Genomic DNA, 27,487 nt, shown 5'->3' on the forward strand with positions numbered 1-27,487 from the left:
TCACTACCTCTCTCACTCTCCCTCTCAAATAAATAAATAAAATCTTAAAAAAAAAAAGAAATACAACAACATTCAACACCCAGCAATTAAAATTCACATCTGAAATTTAATTTAAAAAAACCAGGCATGATTCCATTTATATAAAACTATGGAAATGAAAACTAATCTATAGTGACTGAAAAAAAAAGTCTAAGGATGCCTGGGGATGGAGGGATAGGGCAAAAGAAAAAAAATCCACTCGTCTATCTGGCACTTGGGATGGATCTTTTCCACGCATTATCTTATAATATCATGTACAGGCCATTCAGAAAATATTTGGTTCCCTGATTTTACAGATCTTATAAATGTTAACACATTTCATTATATAATATCAAAAAAGTCACATTCTATAATATCACCACCACTATCGTCAGGAAAGTCTGTAAGTATCATAAAACTGCCAAGCTCACAGTGGCATATACAGTTTTTCAAAATTCTGATTTTCACTCAAATTTTATCAGGCTTACTTTATCTTTAAGAATTACCATAGTTCATCTGTCAGTCATTCTTTCAAGTAAAAATGATGTTCCATGAAAAAAAGTGGCTAGTTCAGCTAACAATCCAAACTATCTTACAAGTGTTTTTCCTCAAGACAATCATCCTATTCGTATATGCAAAACATTTTGAGTACTACTCACTCCTTCACACAGAATGTTAAAACAGCTTAAGGGCTGAGATTTAATAAAATTAGTAATTTTTACTACTTCATCAAGGACATTCTTAAGTGAAACTGGCTTTTTTTAACTGTGCATTAATGATGGTGAAGAAAACCACTATTAAAACAGGTCGGTACCACTATCTTGATTGTGCTAAGGCACTGACAATTTTACCCATTGTTGCTTTTGCACCATCAGTGAAAATGTCAAGACAGTTTTTAAAAAGGCAAATAACATCTTATTATTACTATAAATACTTTTGAGCACACACACTTGCCTGAGAAAAAAATACCAGTAATCTCTAGAGCTCCCTGGACTACTCCTTGAAAACTATTTGCTCTAAGGACACTGAAAAGAACTGTAGGAAAGTAGAGTCCACAACATTAGAATGTACAAGAGGAAAAAACATTTCAGATTTCTTTCTAGCCCAATTCTTTCATTTTATAAATGAGGAAACTGGAGCTCAAAGAAAATAGCATTTCCCATCTCACATATTAGTAGCAGAGATGTGATAGCACTTAGAGGACTTCTGAATTGTTTTCTACTATTCTTTGCATTATACTATTCATTTTTTTTTTTAATGAGTTTAGCAAATTCCACATTTTCCTTCTTTAAACTGAACAATGGCATAAATACATACATTTTGTGGAGAAAAGGAGTTTATCTTTCCTAATGGAGAGTTGAGTTTTGTGGTCTTTCCTGAAGCAACTTTTGCATCCAAATGATGTGCCTCCTTTTCAAAACAATGACGCTTTCTAATCTGTAAACACAGAACCAAAATGAAGTTTAATGTAAACAAAAGTCTGAGCAGGCCAGTTATTCTTGAAAGTCAAAATAGTTTTCGGTATGTTTTCAGCATTAAAAAAAAGATGACTTTTTCTAATTGGCAATAATCAAACAATTTTTAAAAATACAAATGAGCACCTTTTTTTTTTTTTTTTTTAAGATTTTATTTATTTGACAGAGAAAGACACAGCGAGAGAGGGAACACAAGCAGGGGGCGTGGGAGAGGGAGAAGCAGGCTTCCCGCTGAGCAGAGAGCCTGATGCAGGGCTCGATCCCAGGACCCTGGGACCAGGACCTGAGCCGAAGGCAGTCGCTTAACGACTGAGCCACCGAGGCGCCCCACAAATGAGCACCTTATATCTCTCAAATCCTAACCAAAATAGCTTTAATTAGTCATGTGTCAAAACTATAGTATTGTAAAATAATCTTCCCATAAATAGTCCTACCATACGGATATCAAGTGTAGTATTATAGCAAAGTTCAATTACATACCTAATTGGAAAGTAAAAGTAAATAAAAATAAAACTTCATTCTAAATTACAAAAACTCAGGGGCGGCTGGTGGGGGGCTCATTCGGTTGAGTGTCCAACTCTTGGTTTTGGCTTGGGTCATGATCTCGGGGTTGTGGGATAGAGCCCTGTGTGGGGCTCCACGCTGGCCTGCTTGGGATTCTCTCTCTCCCTCTCTCTTTACCCTTCCCCACCCCCAAACTCTATCTCTTTCTCAACTAAATAAATCTTTAAAAAATAATTTTTAAAAACTCAGAATAAAAATTTTAAATGTAAAGAGTTATGATTTCCTACATGATAAAATAAATTATTTGACTATTAGTATTATTATTACTTACTAGATATTTGATAATTCAAATTGTACTTGACTAAATTTCTTCTATAAATACCACTAAGTTTTCTTTCCAAACTGTCTATGCCTTTTCCTACCTACTTGCCAAAAACCTATTTACTTAAATTATGAAGTGGAAAAAAAAAAAGCATTTCTATTGATAATCCCATTCCTACCAAAAAAGAAATGAGAGTCAATTAAGTCAGAGAATAAATGTTATTTGTTGAGCCCTATCACACAACATCCAACTCTATGTACACATTTTGAAGAAGAAAATCTATACAGATTCATACTTCATTTGTAATCACTACTTTTCCAAAAATAAACTAGTTCATTCTATTTCTAAAATCAAGGTTTAACTATGGAAGTTAATAAAGATTATAAGTAGAATAGATAAACTACAGAAGAACGCAAACATTTTGAGTATATTCAATTAGAAATATATAATTATCTACAAAGGCCATGCTAATTAATTATAATAATCTCTTTATTTGTAACTAAGTCTATCAAAGTCCCAGCCTATCTCCCTACCTCACTGCCATGAACTCTATGACAAAACATTGTATTCATGGGTGCCTGGGTGGCTCAGTCATTAAGCATCTGCCTTCAGCTCAGGTCATGGTCCCAGGGTCCTGGGGTCAAGTCCCATATCGGGCCCCCTGCTCGGTGAGAAGCCTGCTTCTCCCTCTCCCACTCCCCCCTGCTTGTGTTCCCTCTCTCACTGTGTCTCTGTCAAATAATAAATAAAATCTTAAAAAAAAAACCAAAAACATTGTATTCATGTATGAAAAACACATTTCATATAAAATATTTAGTAATTCAGGTCTTTCAGTAATTTTTAGAAATAAACATTTTATCAAGGCGCCTGGGTGGCTCAGTCGTTAATCGTCTGCATTTAGCTCAGGTCATGATCCCAGAGTCCTGGGATTGAGCCCTGCATCGGGCTCCCTGCTCGGCGGGAAGCCTGCTTCTTCCTTTCCTATTCCCCCTGCTTGTATTCCCTCTCTCGCTATCAAGTGAATAAATAAAATCTTAAAAAAAAAAAAGATACATTTTATCATGTATTGATATTAAAACTCAATAAATAAGAATAAACCTTGTCATTATGCTAAAACTATCAATAACAAAAATATTCATATCAAAGATATTTTGGCCAAAAGAAAATGCCATCATTAGGTAAAAACAACAGAGGACTTAAAAAGTACAAAGTATCTGTATTACCAATATATGCCTTAAATAAATATTTTACCATCAAATTCTTCATATATAGAAAAGCACCATGCTGTTTCACTTTAAAGACATGTTATTATGAGTAATCTACTATAATAACAAACTCCTTTGTAATGAATAACTATTCAAAATGAACTTACAATAATTTACCATTTAATTTCTATGATATAACCCAATTAAACTGTACAAGTGCCACTGAAAACTTGATTGATACTTAACTCCCGTGTACAGCGATAACGGTATTATTTCACTGCCAATAAACTGTTTACCTGCTGTGTGGTTTCTAAGGGTCGAATTCTTTTCTTCTCTACTTGAAAATCATCATTTTCATCTCTTTTTATGGAAGCCTGTTTCTTGGCAGATAGCTTTGCAGCCAGCGTAGTTTTTTCAGGAGAGTCTTATATAAGAAGTCATAAAAAATTAGCATAAAAAACTTAGGCAATTTTTCTAGGAAAAATTAGAATCAAGATGTTAAGACTTCTCAAAATTTTAAAACATACTTTAAAACATGAAAAGCTCAACATATTTAAAAGCATTTCTTTACCACTGAGTTTACTTAAAAAAGATATAACATTTTGAGAAATATGCTTTCAATAGGAAAGTCCAATTCTGATTTAATAGGTTTATGTTTTTGTAAACGACTCCCAATAATGTGGTTTAAAAAATATAACTGTAAGGGTCTCACAAGAAAATGTATTTCATTTATATAAAAATCTTTCTTTACAGTGTCTCAATGTTCTTCCCCACTAAGCTTCTATATGTTCTTTAGGCTTCAAAATACAGCAGAATCAAGCTCCTATAATCTGTCCTTTAATCCCACTAACCTGAAGGTCATCAATGACCTCTTAATCACCTAATATTAACCCACATAATAAATGTGAACACTAGGTTTTTAAGAAGTCAAGTTAATATGCCCAATATCATATAGCTAGTAAGAGGCAGAGCATGGATATGAGTGACTCCTGCTGTCTGACTCCAAAATCCATCAGCATAACTTCTAGGGATACAGCCAAACATAACACTGTCTTCTTGAAATACAACACACACATTTCCTTTTTCCTTAATTTCTGTAACACTTTTCTTAACTGTTCCTATACATTGGTTTCTCCTTTTCCCTAAATGTGAGTGCTCTTAAAAGTACCTTCCTTCCTCTCAGCTCTTCTCTATACATTCCCTCCACTCCCAGGGCTTGAATTCATTTAACAAGCTTTTACTGAGTCCATACAATTCCAGACATCATGGAAAACAGTAAAAAAGAAACAGCCTCTGGCCTTAATAAATTTACAGACTATTAGAGAAGAAAGCCCTGAAAGCAGGTCCAATACTATTTTCAAAAGCCAAGTTTGAGTCTGTAAAAACACACGTAAATCTATGCCACACAGCATTGATTTTCAAGTTTTTTCCGAGAGGACTATATATCTTAAAGAAATATCACCTAAAATTTCCAAAGTAGAATAAAGGACCTAGAACTTCCCTGACTCATTGCCCCCCCCCCCCCAACAGGCCATATTTTTTTCCTATGACTCTTAGGAACATAGTTTATACCACTGTATTCTAGGGGCACCTGGGTGACTCAGTCAGTTGGGCGACTGACTCTTGATTTCAGCTCAGGTCATGATCTCAGGGTCATGGGGATCAAGACCTGCATCAGGCTCTGTGCTGGGCATGGAGCCTGCATAAGATTCTCTCTCAGGGGTGCCTGGGTGGCTCAGTCAGTTAAGCATCGGTCTTCAGCTTAGGTCATGGTGCCAGGGTCCTGTAACAGAGCCCCACATCCAGCTCCCTGCTCAGCAGGGAGTCTGCTTCTCCCTCTCCTTCTGCCCCTCACCCACTCATGCTCTCTCTCTCTCAAATAAATAAAATCTTAAAAAAAAAAAAAAGATTCTCTCTCTACTCTGCACCCCCCCACCCACCACTCACACTCTTGAGTGCTCTAAATAAATATATAAATAAACAAATATCACTATATTCTAAAATCTTAATGGTCTTGTCTTTCATACTTAGGTTTTTTTTTTTTTCTTTTTTTTTGACCTATACAATTCAATTTTATTAGTATCAGGCAGTGGGCTAAAAGTTTTACATAGATCAGCTCCTTCTACCATCCCATGAAGTAGCAATTATTATTTTACAGTACATAGAAAGATGGAGTAAGTGCCCAAGGTAAACAATGGAATTGATTCCAAACCTGTTTCCGACATAATCCAAAACCTTTTTGTTTTTTTAAGATTTTATTTTTAAGTAATCTCTACACCAAACAGAGGGCCAGAACTCACAACCCAGAGATCAAGAATCACATGCTCTACTGACTAACCCAGACAGATGCCCCTTTTTAACTTTTTTTTTTTAAGTAAGCTCTATGCCCAACATGGGGCTTGAACTCACAACCCTGAGACCAAGAGTTCCATGCTCTACCCACTGAGCCAGACAGGTGCCCCCAATAGCTTGAAGTTTTAAAAAGTTACCAACTAATATAAGCTCACTGTAAAAGATTTAAGCAAATTAGAAGTATAAATAAGAAATAGTAAAATGCCATCCACTTCCCTCCCTCCCTCCCCCACTTGCTCATTTCTAATTCTTCCTCTCTGAACTAATCACTACTTATCTTTCAGAATGAATCCTTCCGGATGACTTTCTTTTTTTCATCATTTTTTTTTCATCTTCATAAGTGTACTCTTTTATCCCCATCCTATAAATCCCCCAGCCCCCACTCACTTCCCCTCTGGTAACCATCAATTTGTTCTCTATATTTAAGAGTCTGTTTCTTGGTTTGTCTCTGCTTTTTTTTCCTTGGCTCATTTGTTTTGTTTCTTAAATCCCATACATGAGTGAAATCATATGGTATTTGTCTTTCTCTGACTGGCCTAACATTATACTTTCTAGTTCTATGTTGTTGGAAATGACAAGATTTCATTCTTTTTATGACTGAATAATATTCCGTTGTATATATATATACCACATCTTCTTATCCATTCATCTATCAATGGATACTTGGGCTGCTATCAATGGATACAAAGTCATAGTTTGGCTATTCAATTAATGCTGCAATAAATATAAGAGTCCATGTATCCCTTTGATTTAGTGTTTTTGTATTTTGGGGGGTAAATACCCAGTAGTGCAATTCCTAGATTGTAGGGTAGTTCTGTTTTTTTTCTTCCTTTGTTTTTAAAGATTTTATTTATTTGACAGACAGAAAGAGAGTATAAGCAGGGGTGAAGGGGCAGAGGGAGAGGGACAAGCAGCCCCCACTGAGCAGGGAGCCCAATGCAGGGCTCGATCCCAGGACCCCGAGATTATGACCTGAGCTGAACTCAAACACATAACTGACTGAGTCACCCAGGTGCCCCAGGGTAGTCCTATGTTTAATTTTTTGAGGAACCTCCATACTGTTTTCTACAGTGGCTACACCAATTTGCATTCCCACCAACAGTGCAAGAGGGTTTCTTTATCTCCACATCCTTACCAACACTTGTGTTTTTTATTTTAGCCATTCTAACAGGTATGAGGTAGTATCTCATGTAGTTTTGATTTGCAGTTCCTTGATGATGAGTGATGCTGACCATCTTTTCACGTGTGTTGGCCATCTGTATGTCTTCTTCGGAGAAATATCTGCTCATGTCTTCTATCCATTTTTTAATTGAATTATTTTTTTGGGTATTGAGTTGTATCAGTTCTTTACACATTTTGGATACTAACGTTTTCAGATATTTCATTTGCAAATATCTTTTCCCATTCAGGAGGTTGCCTTTTAGTTGTGTTGGCTGCTTTCTTTGCTGCACAGAAGCTTTTTATTTTGATGTAGTCCCAGTAATTTGTTTTTGCTTTTATTTCCCTTGCCTTAGGAGACATATCTAGAAAAATGTTGCTATAGCCAATGTCAGAGATTACTGCCTGTCCTTTCTTCAAGGATTTTTATGGTTTCAGGTCTTACATTTAGGTCTTTGATCCATTTTGAGTTTATTTTTATGTATGGTGAAAGAAAGTGGTCCAGTTTCATTCTTTGGCATGTGGCTGTCCAGTTTTCCCAACACCATTTTTTTAGGAGACTCTCTTTTCCATTGTATACTCCTTCTTCCTTTGTCAAAGACTAATTGACCATGTAATTGTGGGTTTATTTCTGGGTTTTCTTGATATATGGATCTGTGGGTCTATTTTTGGCCAGTATCATACTATTTTAATTACTACTGCTTTACACTGTAATTTGAACTGTGGAATTGTGGTACCTCTAGTTTTGTTTTTCTTTTTCAAGATTGCTTTGGTTATTGAAGCAAAACAATCAAAGTCATATGTCACATCAATAAGAGAAAGGATAAAAGCCATATGATCATTTCAATAGATGCAAAAAAAGCATTTGACAAAGTACAACATCCATTCATGATAAAAACCCTCTGCAATGCAGGTCTAAGGGACCATATCTCAACATAATAAAGGCCTTATATGAAAAACCCACAACGAACATCATATTTAATGGTGAAAAACTGAGAGCCTAAGGTCAGGAACAAGACAAGGATGTCCACTCTCATCACTTTAATCAATATAGTACTGGAAGACCTAGCCACAGTGATTAGACAACCTAAAGAAATAAAAGGCATCCAGGGCGCCTGGGTGGCTCAGTTGGTTAAGCGACTGCCTTCGGCTCAGGTCATGATCCTGGAGTCTCTGGATCGAGTCCCGCATCGGGCTCCCTGCTCAGCAAGGAGCCTGCTTCTCCCTCTGACCCTCTCCCCTCTCATGTGCTCTCTCTCTCTCATTCTCTCTGTCTCAAATAAATAAATAAAATCTTTAAAAAAAAAAAAAAAAGAAAAGAAATAAAAGGCATCCAAATTGGTAAGGAAGAAGTAAAACTTTCCCTATTTGTAGATGACATAATACTATATACAGAAAACCCTAAACACTCCCCCAAAAAACTACTAGAGCTGATAAATGAATTTGGTAAATTTTCAGGATACAATATCAATGTACAGAAATCTGTTGCATTCGGGCGCCTGGGTGGCTCAGTTGGTTAAGCGACTGCCTTCGGCTCAGGTCATGATCCTGGAGTCCCTGGATCGAGTCCCGCATCGGGCTCCCTGCTCGGCAGGGAGCCTGCTTCACCCTCTGACCCTCCCCCCTCTCATGTGCTCTCTCTCTCTCATTCTCTCTGTCTTAAATAAATAAATAAAATCTTTAAAAAAAAAAAAAAAAAAAGAAAGAAATCTGTTGCATTCCTATACACTTATAATGAAGCAGCAAAAAGAGAACTTAAGAAAATGATCCCATTTACAACTGCACCAAAAACAATAAAATACCTGGGAATAAACTTAACCAAAGAGGTGAAAGACCTGTACTCTGAAAACTATAAAACACTGATGAAAGAAATTCTAGGCGACTCAAAGAAATGCAAATACATTCCATGCTCATGGGCTGGAAGAACAAAGATTGTTAAAAATGCCTAAACTACTGAAAGCAATCTACAGATTTAATGCAATCCCTATCAAAATACCAACAGCATTTTTCACAGAACTAGAACAAACAATCCTAAAATTTGTATGGAACCACAAAAGGCCTTTCATACCTCAATCTTTAATCTGCCTGGAATGAATTTTTGTGTATGGCATAAAGTAGGACTCCAATTTAAATTTTTTCATAAGGATATCTAAGTACCGCTTATAAAAAAAAAAAGTCCCTACTTAGTCCTCTGCTCTGTAAACATGCCTTTTTTTTTTTTTTTAAAGTAGGCTCCACACCAGCATGGAGCCCAATGCAGACACTTACCCAACTGAGCCACCCGGGCACCCCTAGACATTACTTCTATAAATAATCAAGTTTCTAGACAGATGTGGAACTGAATTTGGGTTCTCTATTGTTTTCCACTGGTCTAACACTGTGCTAATATTAAAATGTTCTAATTACTATAGCTTTATATATAAAAAATCAGGATATCTCATAGATAAAGTCCTCTTACCTTGACCTGGTTCTTGAAGAATGTCTTAGTCCTTTGCGTTTCCATATATATTTTAGAAAAGACATATAATTTTGAGCTCTGTGATTTTTTTGTCAAACTGGTAAAATACCCACAAAATGAATCTAGATCTTGGTTCTCAACTGGGGCACTTTTAATACCCCAAGTCCCAACCCAGGGGACATTGGGCATAGACATTTCTAGTTGTCAAAAAAGACAGGAATACTACTGGCATCTAGTGGGTTGAGACCTAGGAGATGCTGCTAAACATCCCACAATGCATAGGACAGCCCCCATAACAAATAATTATCCCATTCAAAATATAATAGTGCCTTTGTTGAGAAACTCTGCTCCAAATAAATCAAGGGGCAAATTTGTATGGGCCCACTAAAGGGTAGGAAATATCCACCCAAAACAATAATTTAGTTTTAGAAAAACTGAATTGCCATGTGCCAAAATTAGATTAACCCCAACTCATTTTTTAAAAATCACATTATATGCATATAAAAAAAGGCTTATCTTCTTGTTCTTTATATTTATAGCAGGGGAGTTTGTAGGAAGTTTATCAAAGTCTTTAAAATATAACATATAAAGAAACAAGATCTATCTAGAATATATTAAAAAAAAAAAAACCTCCTAGAAATTAGTTAAGAAACAACCCAATAGAAAAATGGACAAACAACTTAAATAGGCAATTCACTAAAGGGGATATTCAAATAACCAATAAACATATAAAAAGATGTTCAACCTCAGTCACCAGAGAAATACCAATTAAAATTCAGGAGAGGGCTCCTGGGTGGCTCAGTTGGTTAAGCGACTGCCTTCGGCTCAGGTCATGATCCTGGAGTCCCGGGATCGAGTCCCGCATCGGGCTCCCTGCTCAGCGGGGAGTCTGCTTCTCCCTCTGACCCTCCCCCCTCTCATGCTCTCTCTCTCATTCTCTCTCTCTCTCAAATAAATAAAATCTTTAAAAAAAAAAAAAATTAAAAATTCAGGAGAACACCACAGATGCACCAGAACAGCTAAAATTTTAAACAACTGGAAATATTAAGTGTTAACAGGAATATTGAACAATGTAACTTCCAAATACTGCTAGATGTAGGGCAGAAGGGTAAATAAATTGGTTCAACCACTTTGGAAAATGTTAGCAATATCTATTATAGCTGAACATAAGCACACACTATGACCAGCAATTCCATTTCTACGTATATATCTAGTAAAAAATATCCATTTGCACTAGAATGAACAAGAATGTTGATAATATAAGACTGTTGAATCACAGACCTGTACCTCTGAAACAAATACATTATATGTTAAAAAAAAAAAAGAAGATAGCAGGAGGGGAAGAATGAAGGGGGGGAAATCGGAGGGGGAGACTATGGACTCTGAGAGACTATGAACTCTGAGAAACAAACTGAGGGTTCTAGAGGGGAGGGGGGTGGGAGGATGGGTTAGCCTGGTGATGGGTATTAAAGAGGGCACGTTCTGCATGGAGCACTGGGTGTTATACGCAAACAATGAATCATGGAACACTACATCAAAAACTAATGATGTAATGTATGGGGATTAATATAACATAATAATAAATTTTAAAAATTTTAAAAATAAATAAATAAATAAAATAAAATCTCTATAATCCCAAAAAAAAAAATGTTGATAACAGCATTAATAACCAAAAATAAAAACCACTCAAATGCCTAACAGCTGTAGAGCAGATTAATAAACGGTAAAAATAATATACAAAAACTAGTACTATATGCAACAACACCAATGAATCTCAAAAATACAATGTTAAGCAAAAGCAGACAGGCAGCACAATGTGCAAGAGTACACATGTAATTCCATTTCTTTGGAGGTAAAAATCATCAATGGTGACAGAAGGGAGGATAGCAATTAGGGAGGGCCTCTACGGTAGAGGTTATGTCCCATGTTTTTTATCTAGGTGGTAGTTACATGACTGTTTACTTTGTGAAAATTCATCAAGCTTATACACTTACAATCCCTGAACTTTTCTGTAATTAGGTTATATCGTATTAAAGAACTTACTTAAAAATACAGAGTATCAAAATATAACCCTGATTCCATCTGATTCTTCAAGAGACTATTCTAAACAACTTTAACTCACAGTCACATTAAAATGCAGGTTGCATATATATTGACAACTGATTTTTTACAAAGGCACAAAGGCAAAGCAGTGGATAAAATAGCTTTTTCAATAAATGGTGCCAAACAATTAAATATCCATATGCAAAATAAATGAACTTGGATCTATACCTCACACGATCTACAAAATTAACTAGAAATAGATCTCAAGCTAAAAGTAAAAGCTAAAATCATATTTGATAAAAAAAAATTTGTACTCAAAATATATAAAGAACTCTCAAAACTTAACAGTAAGAAAAAAAAACAAAAAACAAGCGGAAGATTTGAACAGACATTTCATCAAAGATACAGATGGCTAATAAGCACATGAAAAGATGCTCAACTGTCGTAAGTGACTAGGGAAATGCATATTAAAACCACAATGAGATACCACTACATACCTATCAGAATGGTAAAAAAGACCGACCATACAAAGTACTGACAAGGATGTAAAGAAATGGGAACTCCCAACCACCGTTGGTGGGAATGTAAAATGGTAAAACCACTTTGGGAAACAGTTTGGAAGTTTCTTACAAAGTTAAACATAAGTGATCCAGTTATTTCTAGTATTTACTCTAAAAAAATGAAAGCACATGTCCATCACAAAGACTTATACAGAGATTTTCACAGTAGCTTTATATGTAATAGCTTAAAACTAGAAACAATTCAAATATACATCAGTAGGTGACTGGATAAACAATTTGTAGTATATCCATACGATAGAATATTACTCAACAATAAATATTAACAAACTGCAAACTGTCGATACATGCAACATGGATAAATTTCAAAAGAATTATGTTTCACAACAAACACAACAAAAGAATTACGTTAAGTGAAAGAAGCTAGACAAGTAAGTGTACGAACTACGATTCCATGTAAATAAACTCTAAAAAAAATGCAAACTAATCTACAAGCAAATCAGTGGTTGTTTGGAAAGAGTGAGTCATGGAGGCTTGGGAAGGAGGGAGATAACAAAGGGGCAAGAGAAAACTTTTGAAAGTGATGGACATGTTCACTATCCTGATCCTTTAATGGAGGTACACCTATGTCAAAACTTATCAAAGTGTACCATTTATATATATAGTTACGTCAAGTATATTTCAATAAGGCTGTTTTAAAAAAAATACAGGTTGTAGGGGCACCTGGGTGGCTTAGTCAGTTAAGCGTCTGCCTTTGGCTCAGGTCATGATCCCAGGGTCCTGGGATCAGGCCCCCAGTTGGGGTCCCTGTTTGGTGGTGAGCCTGCTTCTCCCTCTTCCTCTGCTGCTCCCCCTGCTTGTGCTCTCTCTCTCTTTCAAATAAATAAATAAAATCTTAAAAAAAAACAGGTTGTATATAAACATAAACCAGAATTCCTTTAATTATCTCAAAGTCAATTCCATTCATTCATACAACATATATTTATCTAGCACCTACCATATGCCAGGCACTCTGCTAAGTACTAAAAATACAATGATAAGGGGCGCCTGGGTGGCCCAGATGGTTAAATGTCTGCCTTCGGCTCAGGTCATGATCCCAGGGTCCTGGGATCGAGCCCCACATCGGGCTCCTGGCTCAACAGGGAGCCTGCTTCTCCCTCTGCCTCTGCCTCTCCCCCTCCTCATGCTCTCTCTCTCTCTCTGTATCTCTGTGTCTCAAATGAATAAATAAAATCTTAAAAAAAAATGCTTTAAAAAAAATAAAAATACAATGATAAGCAAACTGACACGGTCCCGGACCTCAAGGAGTATATAGTCTGCTACAGGAAGCAGAGCTTGATAAATGATGTACACAGGCATATGGATAATGCCAACTGTGACAAGTGCTATGAAGGAGAGGCACAGTGAGAGGACAGAATATAATAGGGAAACCAAATCTAGTCTGACAGAAAGGTCAGTATGGCTCCTTCAAGGAAATGACATTTAAGCTGAGACCTAAAGGAAATGCAGGATAACAAATGGAAGATGGGACTTTCCTCAGAAGAAACACTAACATAAACAAAGGCTCTGAGGCAGGCGAAAGCATGATCCTCTTAAGGAACGGAAAGCCAAAAGGGCTAAGGGTCAAAACAGTATAGGCAACACTATTGGTCACCTCTCCAGCATGTATTCAACCACCTCTTCCTCATTCCTAACAGAATCATACTTTAGTTCAAGCAGCTACCCTCCTCCACACATGGTCATGTGTTTTAGAGGAAGATAACTCCATCCTTCGTTTTAGAAGTGGATACTATTTAGGGGCACCAGGGTGGCTCAGTTGGTTAAGTGCCTGACTCTTGATTTCGTCTCAGGTCGTGATCTCAGGGTCATGAGATGGAGCCCCACATGGGACTCCGTGCTCATCAGGAGTCTGCTTGAGATTTTCTCCCTCTCCCTCCGCTCTTCCCTCTGTCTCTCTCCCTCCACCAAATAAATAAATAAAATCTAAAAAAAAAAAAAAAAAAAAAGACGTGGATACTCTTTAGACTTAAGTCAATCATGGCAACCTCTTTTCTTCCTGCCAGTGATTAAAGGATGGCATGAGTAAAAGCAGGAAAAGAAGTTATTACATGCTCTAACCAAGAGATGGCACTTTGGACTAAGGAGGTATCAATGGAGATAGAGGACTAAGGAGGTATCAGTGGAGATAGAGGAGAAATAAGGAAGAACAAAGTGTATAGGATGTCTCCTCAGTTTTTGGCTTAGGTAAATAATAGTTGTTAATCCTTTCCATATACTCAAAGCCAAAGAAATATTTTTAAAAATTAGTAATCTTGTGATATTCTTAGTATACTTCTCTTTAAAAAATCTAGTAAGAACTGTTTCAGGATCATATTTAAAACATACCTGATTCTCTACTCAGCCATAAAAAAGGATGAAATATTGGCATTTGTGACAACATGGATGGACCTAGAGGGTATTATGCTAAGTGAAGTAAGTCAGAGAAAGACAAATACAATATGATTTCACTTATATGTGGAATCTAAAAAACAAATGAATAAACAAACAAAAAGCAGAAATAGACCCATAAATACAGAGAACAAAGTGATGGTTGCCAGAAAGAAATGGAAGATACATGCTTCCAGTTACAGAATAAATAAGTCACAGGGATAAAAGGTACAGCATAGGGAATACAGTCAATGGCACTGTAATAGCATAAGGTGACGGATGGTAGACATACTTGTGGTGAGCACAGAATAACACCTAGACTTGTTGAATCACTATGTTGTACACCTGAAACTAATGTATGTATTATAGTATGCCAACTATACTTCAATTAAAAAAACTAATGTATGTTAAAAAAAAAAGCCTCATATAAGATATACTGTCCTCAGAAGTTCAGGCAAACTCATAAGGATGAATAAATGAGGCTAATTGCGTTTTGTCTTACAAATCAGTGTTTTTTTAGGGGTGCCTGGGTGGCTCAGTCGTTAAGCGTCTGCCTTCCGCTCAGGTCATGATCCCAGGGTCCTGGGATCGAGCCCCGCATCGGACTCCTTGCTCGGCGGGAAGCCTGCTTCTCCCACTCCCCCTGCTGTGTTCCCTTTCTCACTGTGTCTCTCTCTGTCAAATAAATAAATAAAATCTTTAAAAAAAAAAAAAAAAAAACAAATCAGTGTGTTTTTTAAAATTCTAACATGTAATTTTTTTTTAAGATTTTATTTATTTATTTGAGAGAGAGAGAGGGAGGCACGGGTGCACGCAAATGGAGGGAGGAGCAGAGGGAGAGGAAAGAGCGAATTCCAAGCAGTCTCCCCAGGTAGCAGTCCCCCCACCTAGTGCAGAGCCCAACCAGGGGCTCAATCCCACAACCCCGAGATCACCACCTGAGTGGAAACCAAGAGTTGGATGCCCAACTGATTAAGCCATTCAGGAACCCCAAAAATTCTAAGACATAATTAACAATACTGCCTACAAATAAGATCAATTTCTAAATATCATTTATTGTGCATTGCCTTCTTCAAAAAATGATTTAAGCTAGCAAAATGTCTGAATAAATTAAAAGTCAAGCCAATAAAACAGTCCAAGGATATCTGACGAACCTATGTGTTATCCAAAAATAATTCCAGAGAAATTAGGTGGAGATAAATAGTCAATTATGCTAAACAAATTTAAGTCTCACAACAGCAATAATTAAGGCTACTATAGATACCAACAGAGCCAGGCTAAATATAAACTACCTTGACAAGTTGATGAAGTGTCATTTCTTTCAGAAGGTGGTGTACTTGGACCGTTGAAATGATGTGAAGTTCCTTGGTTCAAGTCAATGTTTGTAAAATTCTTTGAATGGCATACACAACAACATGATGATGGTACTTCAGCTTTTTTATTTAAGCTTTCATCCACTGGCTTCCCTAAAAAAAATGAAAGAACCCAAGTTGTAATATTTCTCTTTAAAAAACATTAATCTTCCTCTGCAACTACGGTGAGCGACCACCCAGTTTGCACGAGATTGGGAGGTTTCCTAAGATACAAGATTTTCAGTGCTAACCTGGAAAAGTACCTGGCAGATATAAGCAAGTCGGTCACCCTATCTCCCGCAACAAATTACAAGAGAGAAACACTTACACCAGAAACACTTAGAGAGAAGTTATCATCAATTTACATAATTTGTAAAAATCTGGTAATAGTCAAAGAATAATAATGTTAACCACTTGGGTATTCATTTATATTGAGATTTATTAAAATATCAAGCAGGGAAGATTAAAATAAAGACCTAAAGTATATTCTTAATTACTACTATTTCCCTGAAGAAACAAAGCTCAATACATTAAATAATGTAAATATATAAGGGTTAAATCATTCCCACTTTATGTATCTATTTCAAACAGAAACATGTTTCATGATGTATCAATTCTGATACACGTATCAAAATATATTTTAAGGCCAATATTCAAATAAAACAGGTAATTTTTAATACTTAAATAGAATACATAACTTTAACGGAGGTCTACATTGTGTGCCTACATGTATACTACCCTTGATCTTAGCCAAAAGGCCAAGAAGCTATGGCCTACATGTATAAATACACAGTTCACAGATACTAAAAAAAGGTGAATAATTAATCTATTTTCTATGAACAGTATTGACATTATTTTCCCATCTGTACTACATAAATACTACTAATTCTATTTTTCAGTCTCCCATTAAAATTTTAAGTTATTAACAGATTATCTCACTTTTCCCCAAAGAGTAACATCATTAACACTCAAAATGAACAACAAAAGTTATAAAATATTTACTCTTTAATAGTCTTATCAGGAGCACATTTCCTTTTAAAAAACATATATATACACACACACACATAAAAATACATATGTACATACCTACATACACTCATGGTTAACTTTAAATTCTCCTAATACTTTAGGTCAAATCCATCTAATTATGTAACTAAAATATATCCAATACTGTATTTCAGATTTATTAGGTATGTTAGCTAGTCTTTCATAAAAGTGAATGTTACTAGGCCTTTGTTAGCAAATAAAGTAAAAGTAATAGAAAATAATATGTATTTATGAAAACAATATTATAATAAACTTTTGCTTATCTGGCATCCAAACAAGTAGAAAAATCAATTAGAATATTTTCTTTATATATTCTATGGTCTGATGTTATAAAGAAGGGACAGATAAGGAAATATATTAAAGGATTTATTCAAAGCAATTATTTGTGTATGTTATAGCATCATGACAGGCCCATCTCTTACATCTTTTACATACAAAATATCATAATCATTTTCATAATAACTAAGCATCCAAGATTCTTATTAGACTCTGAATCATCAAATAAAGGACTATATTATGTTCAAAACTGTTTTAGAATTAACAACATATTTTGCTCTGTAACTTGGGGCAACTGGATGACTCAGTTGGTTAAGCATCTGCCTTCTGCTCAGGTCATGATCTCAGGGTCCTGAGATCAAGCCCCACATCAGGCTCCCTGTTCAAGCGGGTAGCCTGTGCTTCTCCCTCTCCCTCTGCTCTTCTCCCTGCTCCCTTGCTCACTCGCTCTCTCTCAAATAAATAAATAAAATAAAATAATATAAAATAAAAAAGGAAGATATACAACTTATAAAGAAATACCTTAAAAGAGAATCTGTACTTAAATTAGCTAGCTAGAACATGGTTGAGTCATTTTGGATAAAAAGTACTTTATTAAAATATTTTTTTCTGGTCCCACTAAGGAACCTGAAGGTATCAACCAACTACTTACCACTAAGAGACTGTTGCCATGCTAAAGCAGAACAAAGTAAGGCTAAGCTTTTCCCACTTCCTGTAGGGCTCTCCAACAAACAATGTTGCTTACTATTTAATCCTCTGACAATCTATGGACACAAAAACAATAAAAATATCAATAAACAATTTACTTCATTAGGGTCTCTCTCCATCAGAAGTACAAATACAATGAGAAGTAAGGTTGCACTTCCAGGAGCACAGCAATAGCAGAAAGGAGAAAACCTAAACTTTATTCCTTTATACCTCTCCCTAAAATTATTATGGCCTTCAAAGCATATCAAGCAAAAAAGAAATGAAAAAAAGTAATTTATGCCTTAATCATTTCTGTAAAACTAGAATATAGCACATCAATATCTTTGATGAAAACTTAATGGAGGATACTGCTGCTCATTGGAGTGTAAACTGTTAAAACCACTCAGTACAGAAATTAACAATTCCTAGGAAAGTTGAAGATCCCCAACTTTAACAAGTCCAGTCCTATGTATATACTCCAAACTTTTCACACATGAACACAAGGAAGCCTGTATAAGAAAGTTCATAGCAGCATTGTTTATAATTGCTAAAGAATGTAAACAACTTAAAAGTCTATCAAAAGAAAATGGACAAAAAAATTCTGGTACATTCACATAATGGAATACTATACAGCAAGTAAAATGGATTAACAATCAACAGGCCTCTTAAAAATGTTAAGCAAAAAAAAGTCAACTTCAGCAGGTAGGTATAGTATCATATCATTATGCAACATTTAAAATATGTGAAATAAATACTGTTGCTCACAAACAAGATATAAAGTAAATATGGTAAAATAATCAGATTTAACAAAGTTGGAAAGTTGGTTTACTTAAGTTTGTATATTAATTTTCTATATGACAACTATCTCAAAAAAATTATGGTGAGAAATATACTGTTCTGTGTAATGTATAGCAAATATTTTGTAGAAAGCACTAATTCTGCAAAGTAAATAGAAGTTCCAACTGAGATGAGAACATTTTTCAGAATGTTCTCCTTTGTCTCCATTATAACAATGGACAGATACAGTTTAGCAGTGATCAGTATTATTTTTCCAAGTTTAGATGTTCTTCAATGAACCCGGCAAATATTTTCAATCCATTTACTATCTGGAAAAATGAATGTAGTCTCATGAATTATAAGCACCTGTATCTTAATAAAGACTTAAAATAACTATTGAAAAATACTTACAGAATTCATCATAGCAAGCTGTGATGGGTAAGCTTTATAAGGAAAGGTAATCTTCACCCCACCAATTGTATATTCAGACCAAACTGAAGACATAATGCTTTACTATTTACTTCAGATTCCTAACTGCAACAGAAATGAAAATCAATATTGAAACAATACCAAAGAAAACCAGATATCCAACACTAGGACAGATGTCTGGAAATAAAAATTGGAACAAGTGTTTAAGCAAAACAAATGGGAAAGTAAAAGAATTTCCTAGTCTTATAAATCACAGTGGTTGACAGCATGTCTTGGAATCTGACAAATGTGGATTTGTATTCCTGCTGTGCCAAAGCTGTGGACTAGGAGTTAGTATAAACTCTAGACCAGGTTCTGAAAACAACTCATATACGTTACCTTGATCATGTCTCTTCACTTCTCTAAACTAAGATCCTTATCTGTAATAACCCCTAACTTAAAAACTGTTATGAGGGAGAAAATGCATTGGCACTAAGTAGGTGCCCAATAATTCTTACTTAAAAATCAGTGGGGGGTGGGGGGCGCCTGGGTGGCTCAGTCGTTAGGCGTCTGCCTTCGGCTCAGGTCATGATCCCAGGGTCCTGGGATCGAGCCCACATCGGGCTCCCTGCTCGGCGGGAAGCCTGCTTCTCCCTCTCCCCCTGCTTGTGTTCCCTCTCTCGCTGTGTCTCTCTCTGTCAAATAAATAAATGAAATCTTAAAAAAAAAAAAAACTTCTCATGGGCGCCTGGGTGGCTCAGTTGGTTGAGCGACTGCCTTCGGCTCAGGTCATGATCCTGGAGTCCCTGGATCGAGTCCCGCATCGGGCTCCCTGCTTGGCAGGGAGTCTGCTTCTCCCTCTGACCCTCCCCCCTCTCATGTACTCGCTCTCTCTCATTCTCTCTCTCTCAAATAAATAAAATCTTAAAAAAAAAAAAAAAAAAAAAAAAAAACTTCTCACTTCTCCACAGGTCAAGATCTCAGGGTCCTGGGATCAAGCCCCACAGGGGCTCCCCGTTCAGCAGGGAGTCTGCTTGTCCCTCTGCCTCTCCCCACGCTAGTTCTCTCTGTCTAATAAATAAAATCTTTAAAAAACAATAAAGTAGAGGGGCACCTGGGTGGCTCAGTTGGTTAAGATTCTGCCTTCAGCTCAGGCCATAATCCCAGGGCTCAGGGATGGAGCCCCATATCTGGCTCCTTGCTCAGCTGGGAGCCTGCTTCTCCCTCTGTACAGAAATGTGCGCAAAACTCCAGTATCTAAAACAGAAGTGATCTACTTTAATCCCCCCACCCTTCTAAACCACCTTTTCTGAACCTAAGATACATAGATATAATTCAGCAACTGTGATCTCTTGTTATTGCATGTGGAAGTTTCTGTGCATGACTGCATTCTTCTGAAAAGAGAGTCCATAGATTTCTCATTCCCAGAAATATACACTAAAGAAATAACTGAAAAGAGAGGGGGTAAATGATATACACTGGTATCACTCTGCAAAAGTGAAAAAAAATAGTAAACTCAATCTGGGGATGGAGGGATGGTTGAAATAGCAATGCAACTGATTAGAAAGCCAGTAAGAACCTTAACCATAGCCTGTGTGTTCCAAAAGAAACACTATTCTAACGTATTTTCCAGTTCTAATATTTTGTGATTCTGTGAAGCTCTGAGAATGAGATTTGGTGGAATCCAACCCTTTAATCTGAACCAACAACTCAACGCTGGCCTAGTTACTCGGATATAACCTGGAAGTCAATCCAACCCCAGCCCCAGTTGTGGCAACAGGCATCTCAAAATGGGGTAGCTTCCCCCATACAATGGAATAAAGCAAACAAAAACAAAAACACAGCAGGATTATCTGCCTCCCGCCGTCGCCCACAGCTGCCAAGAGTTAGCGCGAGGCCCCCGGCTGTATTAACAGGCCTCCGCTCCCGGGGGCGGAGAACAGGTTCCCTTCTCCCCAGGTTTTCGTCCTCACACTTCCTTCCTCCCTCAGCCCGTGGAGATCCCAGAGTCCCTAGTGATCCAGTCCACACCGAGGGGCCAGCGGGGAGTTTGGGCGAAAGCAGAAAGCACTCTTCCCGCAGGCTTCGCGCTCTCCCCCGGGGAGACAGACTTGCCTGTCCTGAAGAAAACTGAAGCACCGCGGACTGGGCTCCGAATCACGGGAGAAAAGGAAACAGATATCCGCAAGCAAATACAGTGGAGCTCTGGCAAAGAGGGTCACAGGCCTCTCTCTCTTCCTCAGCGGGCTGCTACTACCCGGGCCTGGTCGCAGGGTCGGGGGTGCTCAGCCTTCCTCCTCCAGTTCTCATCAGTCCTCTCAACAACGCTCTCCCGGACAAATTCCCGCCTCCCACCCCTTCGACTCCCGGCATCCAATCGCCGGACGAGCTCAGACAGCCAATCACCTGCCAGGACTAGATATCAAGCAACCAATCCTGGCGCAAGGCTAGGAGACGAGCACTCTGGCACCCAATGGAAGCCTTCGTAATAATAATGGACCCAAGGTACTTGGCGGCACCGGAAGGCGAATAGCAGAAGAGGGAACAACTCGTCCAAATCTTACGGATTTAAAGGGAAAGAGTTCTCTCCGTTTGGCTTTTTGCAACCGGTTATTTAACCCGTGCATAGATTTCTTGGAAATTCGAAGTCTCTATTCGTAAAGTCTGTAGACCAACAGAGTTCTCCGAGCATTCATCAGTACCACTCAATTCAAATTCGAACTTACAAGTAGCCGGGCTATCGAAAAGATTGAGGCGGGAATTGCCAGACTGAGCCAAACCAGGAGAAAAGGTTCGATGACAACCGTCTACAGGACCTCGTAATATTTAAGTCTTTCCCAGATACCAAATTAAACCAGACAAACGCTCGCGAGGTCTTCCAGCACCGGATGACTTCTACCTCTATTAAGGCTCAGCCACCTCTGTCCCTCCCGAGACCGGTTTATTCTTCTTTGCCAAGAAGTACACTTAAATTTCCTCAAAACTAGGTTAATCGTGATCTCTCTGAATTGTCATTTTTAAAGAGTTCCGTATAACCTAAACTTGGCTAAAATACTAGGGTCCTGAGACATTTTCTCAGATTCGAGAAACTGGTTTGGGAGAGAGGTTTGCGGCAAGAGGGTGCAGCAGGAGGGGAGCTGATTTGTTTGCCTCACTTTCATTTTACTACATTGTCCCCAAATGACAAAACATAGTCATGAAAATAAATTCTGCCCTTTACTCATCTCAGACTCAGAAATTTATCCTAAATAAGTAATCTAAAAGAAAGAAAAAGTAGTAATACCTCAATTTATAACGGTGCCTAATATTGGAAAAAAAAAAAAACTTCCCAGTATAGTAACAGGGGAGATGGTTATATCAATTCAGTCATCATGAAGCCAATAAAATTATAAAAATAAATTACTATAAACCATAATTATAAAAATAAAGCAACTTGCAAAAAACAATTTTATATAAAATTAAATGAAAAAAGAAGACTCCAACTTGGTACTATAAATTCCATTATGTGACAATATGTGTGCACAAGCAAAGATGAAGAGAAAGTACTAAAAATGTAACTTATTTTTTAGACAGTGAAGGAAAATTTATAAAAATAAGTCCTCAAAAATACCTTTAGGGACGCCTGGGTGGCTCAGTCGGTTAAGCGTCTGCCTTCGGCTCAGGTCATGATCCCAGGGTCCTGGGATCGAGTCCCACATCGGGCTCCCTGCTCCGCGGGGAGCCTGCTTCTCCCTCTGCCTCTGTCTCTCTCTCTCTCTGTCTCTCATGAATAAATAAATAAAATCTTTAAAAAAAAAAAAAATACCTTCAAATTGTTACTCTGCATTTATAAATTTTTTTAATATCTAATCTTTTAAGTAACTGCTCCAGGGTAGCTATTCTGATTTTCCTCTCCTAAATTCCTAAGGCTCTCAACTGACTCTAACCTTGTATTGCCATTTGATGTATGTGGCATAACAGAAAGGGACACAGAATCTGGAGCCAGTCCTGGATACCAGTCCTTAGAAATGTCCCTTTCAAGTTAGTAGCAGTGAAATGAAACACAAAAAACTACAAGTTCATTTGAATAAAGAATATGAATGTTTATAAACCAATATTCAAAATAGCTGCACACATCTGTTTTCACTTGAATAAAAAAAAAATCACATTGTGACAAATCTTGTAATCTTAACTTAAAATACATGAATATTAACATTTACTAATATATTTACACATTTTATTTACATCATCAACAAATCTCATGAAAAACAGCATATGTTATTTTAACACAGCAGGTTTTGACCAGTCTTTGAAAAGTGATCCAGGAATGTGCACCGCATTTAATTAGAAAACATATTTCAACCTTTTCTGATTTCCTAGAGGTTACCTACTCACTCAAAATATTCCAAAGCCTCAGTTTAAAAACTAAACAAAACAAAACAGGAGCAGTTGTATTTAATCTTAAAAGACTTATAAAACTGCCTTGTTTAAAAATATGAAAATTCTTACGGTATTTTTTAAGTGGATGTTTTTACTTTTTGGATCAAAATTACTTAATTGAACATTAAGCATCTAATAAAAGTTATAAATATTCTATCATCTAGGATACTGTGTACTTCATGATTTGAAACAGCTACAAATTAGTTCTTATATAATACCCTTATGAGGTAGGGCCAGTAGTAATCCCATTTCACAAAGGAGGAAAATGACATGTGCCTATATGCTAGTGAGAAGATTGAAAAATTCCTTTTCTTAAAAACCACACTTCCTTATTAGCCTACCTAATTTCTTTTACAAGTGGTCTGTTTCAAGGCAAGGAACTGAAGGGGTTGGGAAGAGTGTGTCATTCAGGTATATCTCAGAAAGCAAGGAGAAGTAACTTCTATGTTAGATACTTAATTGAGAGGAAAAAATAAGGACTATGGTTTACCTGAATGCATCTACCTAATCAGTGGAAGTTACTAACAGAGGACTGCAAAATCCTTCAGCAACATGGTATGTTATGCTTTTTAATTTTTCCTGAGGTCCAAACACTGTATATATTTTCTTACTCAGAGATCTTCTAAAATTATGACGTGAATTATAATCCTGATGGCACAGCAAGGGCTCTTTAATCTGGTGTGTTTCACTGCTCTAAACTTTAATTAGATACCAATGTATTTCCCTCCACTGACCATTAGGTAAGTCAGTAAAACATTATAAAAATAAATCTTAAAAAAAAAAACTAAATGAGATCTCCTTTCAGGTTCTCCTCTGCACAAAGATGTTTCTGTAAACACTTCTAAATTAATATCTTAAAATTCCAAATTATTCAAGTATCTCTTTAAACATGTCTCCATATTAGTAAAAATTGAAGCAAATATGTAAAATCTTAAAATTCTCATCTGTAATTCCATGGAAATCATTTACAAAAAGCTACTTGCCTTCTCAATACTATTTCTTGAGAAGCAGAATTCCATCTTGCATTACTATTACTTGCATTGCAAGTTTTAGCGATTTCTATTGGGTATTTAAACTCTTAATTTTTCCTGAATTCTCCCTTCCCTTTTTCTCCCTCTCATCATTGCTTCATTGTCACACTGTTACTAGCTGACATTAAACACTAGGGCTACCGACAGACTCATCTTTATAAGAAATTAAAAGCATGGCACTGTTTCTTCATTGCAAAAACTAAATACAAGGCCAAATTCACTTTCTAGTAATGAGTTTCTTAAATGTGCTCCCAATAGGGAAAAAAAAAGCTCCGCTGCTATAGTATAAACATACCAGCAAAGTAGATTCAAAGAACTATCAATCAAATACAAGCAAGCATAATTCTTAAAGAGAGTTCTAAATTCTATTCATGTTGAACTGAATCGTTTAATGATTCCAAGATGTTACTGTTCCCAGTTTAGAGTTGTTTTAAGATGCAGATTCGTATCGAGTATATGCAGCAAACAGCTTCACTTTTTTATTTTACTTTTTTTTTTTAAATTCCACTAACACTCATGTTTATTATTTCAATTATTGTGCTTTCAATACAATGACAGAGCTGTACATCAGGATCCGTACTTCCAGTGTCCCCAGATCCATTTTTATAAGATGGATCTTTACAGATACCAGACCATCCACTTGGTTTCTCTTTTATTTGTTGAAGACCTAAAAACATAAGGAAAAAAAATAAATTAAGGCAAGGAATCTGGAAAGGAGTTTGGCCTTTATGTTTGAGATATTAAAGCAACTTTGAAAATCAGTTCCTACTTACGTGTGATAATTGGATCGATGTCTCTTGTCTGAGTAGCAACATCAGAGGCACAGACTTGCCCGATCTGGATCAGCAAAGACATAATATCCTCATACAGTGGAGGAAACGCTCGACAGAAAGAGACCAAACTCGGCAGAGTTGGCATGAAAAAAGCATACCGCTTAGCCTGTGTTAAAACTGTTGGAAAGAAGTTAAACAACTTTTTACTTTACAGCTATAAATTCAACGTACATGGCCTATTAAACATACTAAGCACCATGCTCTGTGCTGAGATTACTAAGTTGTCTGATATATCCTTCAAGGAGTTTACAATCTAATAGTCAGCCATCATCCAACCTATAAATTCTTATTCTGAAGCACTGTGATAAGTGTATTACATGCATTATTTAATTTAATTAATTCTCACAGTTTTATAAATGAGGAAAGTATTATTATGACACTTTTATACAGGAGAAAAACTGTTAAATAAACCATAGATTAAGAAACTTGTTCAAGGGGGCACCTGGGTGGCTCAGTCAGTTAAGCGTCTGCCTTTGGTTCAGGACATGATCCCAGGGTCCTGGGATCGAGTCGCGCATCGGGCTCCCTGCTCAGCGGGGAGTCTGTTTCTCCCTTTCTCTCTCCACCGCCCCGCTCATTCTCTCTCTCTCTCTCAAATGAATAAATAAAATCTTTAAAAAAAAAAAGAAAGAAAGAAAGAAAGAAACTTGTTCAAGGCTACACAGCCAGTTAGTAGTAGAGTTGGGATTGAGCTCAGGCAGTTAAAGCTCTTAACCACTAAAAATAATAACAAGATGTGAATACGATGAAAAGAAAAATGAGCAAAGCATTATGGGAGCACAAAGAACGAATATGAAATTAGTAAGTCATAACTTTAAAAGAATGAATTATACTTCGTATCTTTTAGAGTAGTTTGTTTTCATACTATTTTACTCTACAAACCAGACAGCGATTAAAACATTAGGGTATGTTTTAGAACTTGAGGAAACAACTAATATATTTATCTCTTATTTACACAGCATGATTATATCTTCCTGGAACTCTAAGCCTTTGTAATAAATTTAATTTGCCTTCTACTGACCTAATGACATTTAGAAAGCAGATCTGATTTTCATTTGTAAAATATGGAAAGCTTTTTTTTTTCTCTTAAAATTTTATTTATTTATTTATTTAGAGAGAGAGCAAGCATGCACGTGTGCGAGCAGGGGAAGGGGCAGGGGGGGAGAGAATCCGGAGCAGACTCTGCACTGAGCACAGAGCCCAACGTGGGGCTCAATCCCACGACCATGATATCTTCACCTGAGCCAAAGTCAAGAGTCGGATGCTTAACCAACTGAGCCATCCAAGCCCCCCTGGAAAGCTTATTATATTTACTTAAATCTATATATAATTAGTCACAAAATGAAAGATATAATTTGCCTACCTATTCATCTCCTCTACACTATAAATCACATTTGTAATAAAAAAATTTTCAAAAGAATAATTGAAAAAATGGTGTAAATTAAACTATTAGTGACACAGAAACATCATACTCCTAAATTCAGTAAAAATATGTACTACTTTATGTTAGAAGTTTTTGTTACTGATGTTGGTTGGCTACACACCTGTTAGCAAAGTTCCCATGACATTCACAGCTAAGCGAGCCACACTGAGTGACTTTGGTAATGCATACTGGATACACAAATGAGAAAGCAACTGGATAGCAAATATCTGCAATACAAAAGCAAAATGTTACATGTTTCTGAATCCTTAAGTATTAAATTTTTTAAAATATTTGATAACTAGCAAGACTGGAGGGAGATTAAAATTTTCCTAAACCCCCAAAATGCTCATTACCTGTTTTTCAAGTTCTGGCTGTGCAATAAGCTCAGGTATGAAATCCAGACAGATGTGCATAGACGGAATACCTGCGACGGTCAGAGGTAAAAGCTCACATGGATAACCCTATCTCAACAAGAAAGGGGGAAAGAGAAAAAAAACTATGAGTCAAATACAGACAAAAATACACAGGGAGATTTTCTTCCCCTTCTTTTTCTTTTTTTTTTTAAAGATTTTATTTAGGGCGCCTGGGTGGCTCAGTTGGTTAAGCGACTGCCTTCAGCTCAGGTCATGATCCTGGAGTCCCGGGATCGAGTCCCACATCAGGCTCCCTGCTCGGCGGGGAGTCTGCTTCTCCCTCTGACCCTCCCCTCCTCATGCTCTCTCTCTCTCATTCTCTCTCTCTCTCTCAAATAAAT

General features: G+C 36.7%; 2 protein-coding genes across 6 annotated transcripts in view; both read right to left on the bottom strand.

Annotated features, from left to right (window-relative positions):
• Positions 1–19,146, bottom strand: part of BRIP1 (BRCA1 interacting DNA helicase 1) — a 179,101-nt gene extending 159,955 nt beyond the window's left edge. Inside the window, exons 1-5 of one of the 2 annotated variants that reach the window (XM_036081775.2) lie at positions 19,031–19,146; positions 17,808–17,919; positions 15,773–15,946; positions 3,821–3,948; positions 1,336–1,455 (exon numbers count right to left, since the gene is read on the bottom strand). In XM_036081775.2, the coding sequence (XP_035937668.2) occupies positions 1,336–1,455; positions 3,821–3,948; positions 15,773–15,946; positions 17,808–17,919; positions 19,031–19,123 (627 nt within the window). In that variant the 5' untranslated portion in view covers positions 19,124–19,146. Of the gene's footprint in view, positions 1–1,335; positions 1,456–3,820; positions 3,949–15,772; positions 15,947–17,807; positions 17,920–19,030 lie in introns of those variants that run through there. The other variant, XM_078064214.1, reaches the window with a different exon arrangement.
• A 3,938-nt stretch (positions 19,147–23,084) lies between these two features.
• The window catches only part of INTS2 (integrator complex subunit 2), a 55,645-nt gene continuing 51,242 nt past the window's right edge, over positions 23,085–27,487 (bottom strand). For all 4 annotated transcript variants that reach the window (XM_036081776.2, XM_036081777.2, XM_078064232.1 and 1 more), the window contains 4 exons: positions 27,087–27,194; positions 26,855–26,960; positions 25,251–25,427; positions 23,085–25,144 (listed from right to left, as the gene is read on the bottom strand). In XM_036081776.2, the coding sequence (XP_035937669.1) occupies positions 24,975–25,144; positions 25,251–25,427; positions 26,855–26,960; positions 27,087–27,194 (561 nt within the window). In that variant the 3' untranslated portion in view covers positions 23,085–24,974. The remainder of the gene's footprint in view (positions 25,145–25,250; positions 25,428–26,854; positions 26,961–27,086; positions 27,195–27,487) is intronic.

This window comes from Halichoerus grypus, chromosome 2 (genome assembly GCF_964656455.1).
Source record: "Halichoerus grypus chromosome 2, mHalGry1.hap1.1, whole genome shotgun sequence".
In the NCBI taxonomy this organism is placed as follows: domain Eukaryota; kingdom Metazoa; phylum Chordata; class Mammalia; order Carnivora; family Phocidae; genus Halichoerus; species Halichoerus grypus.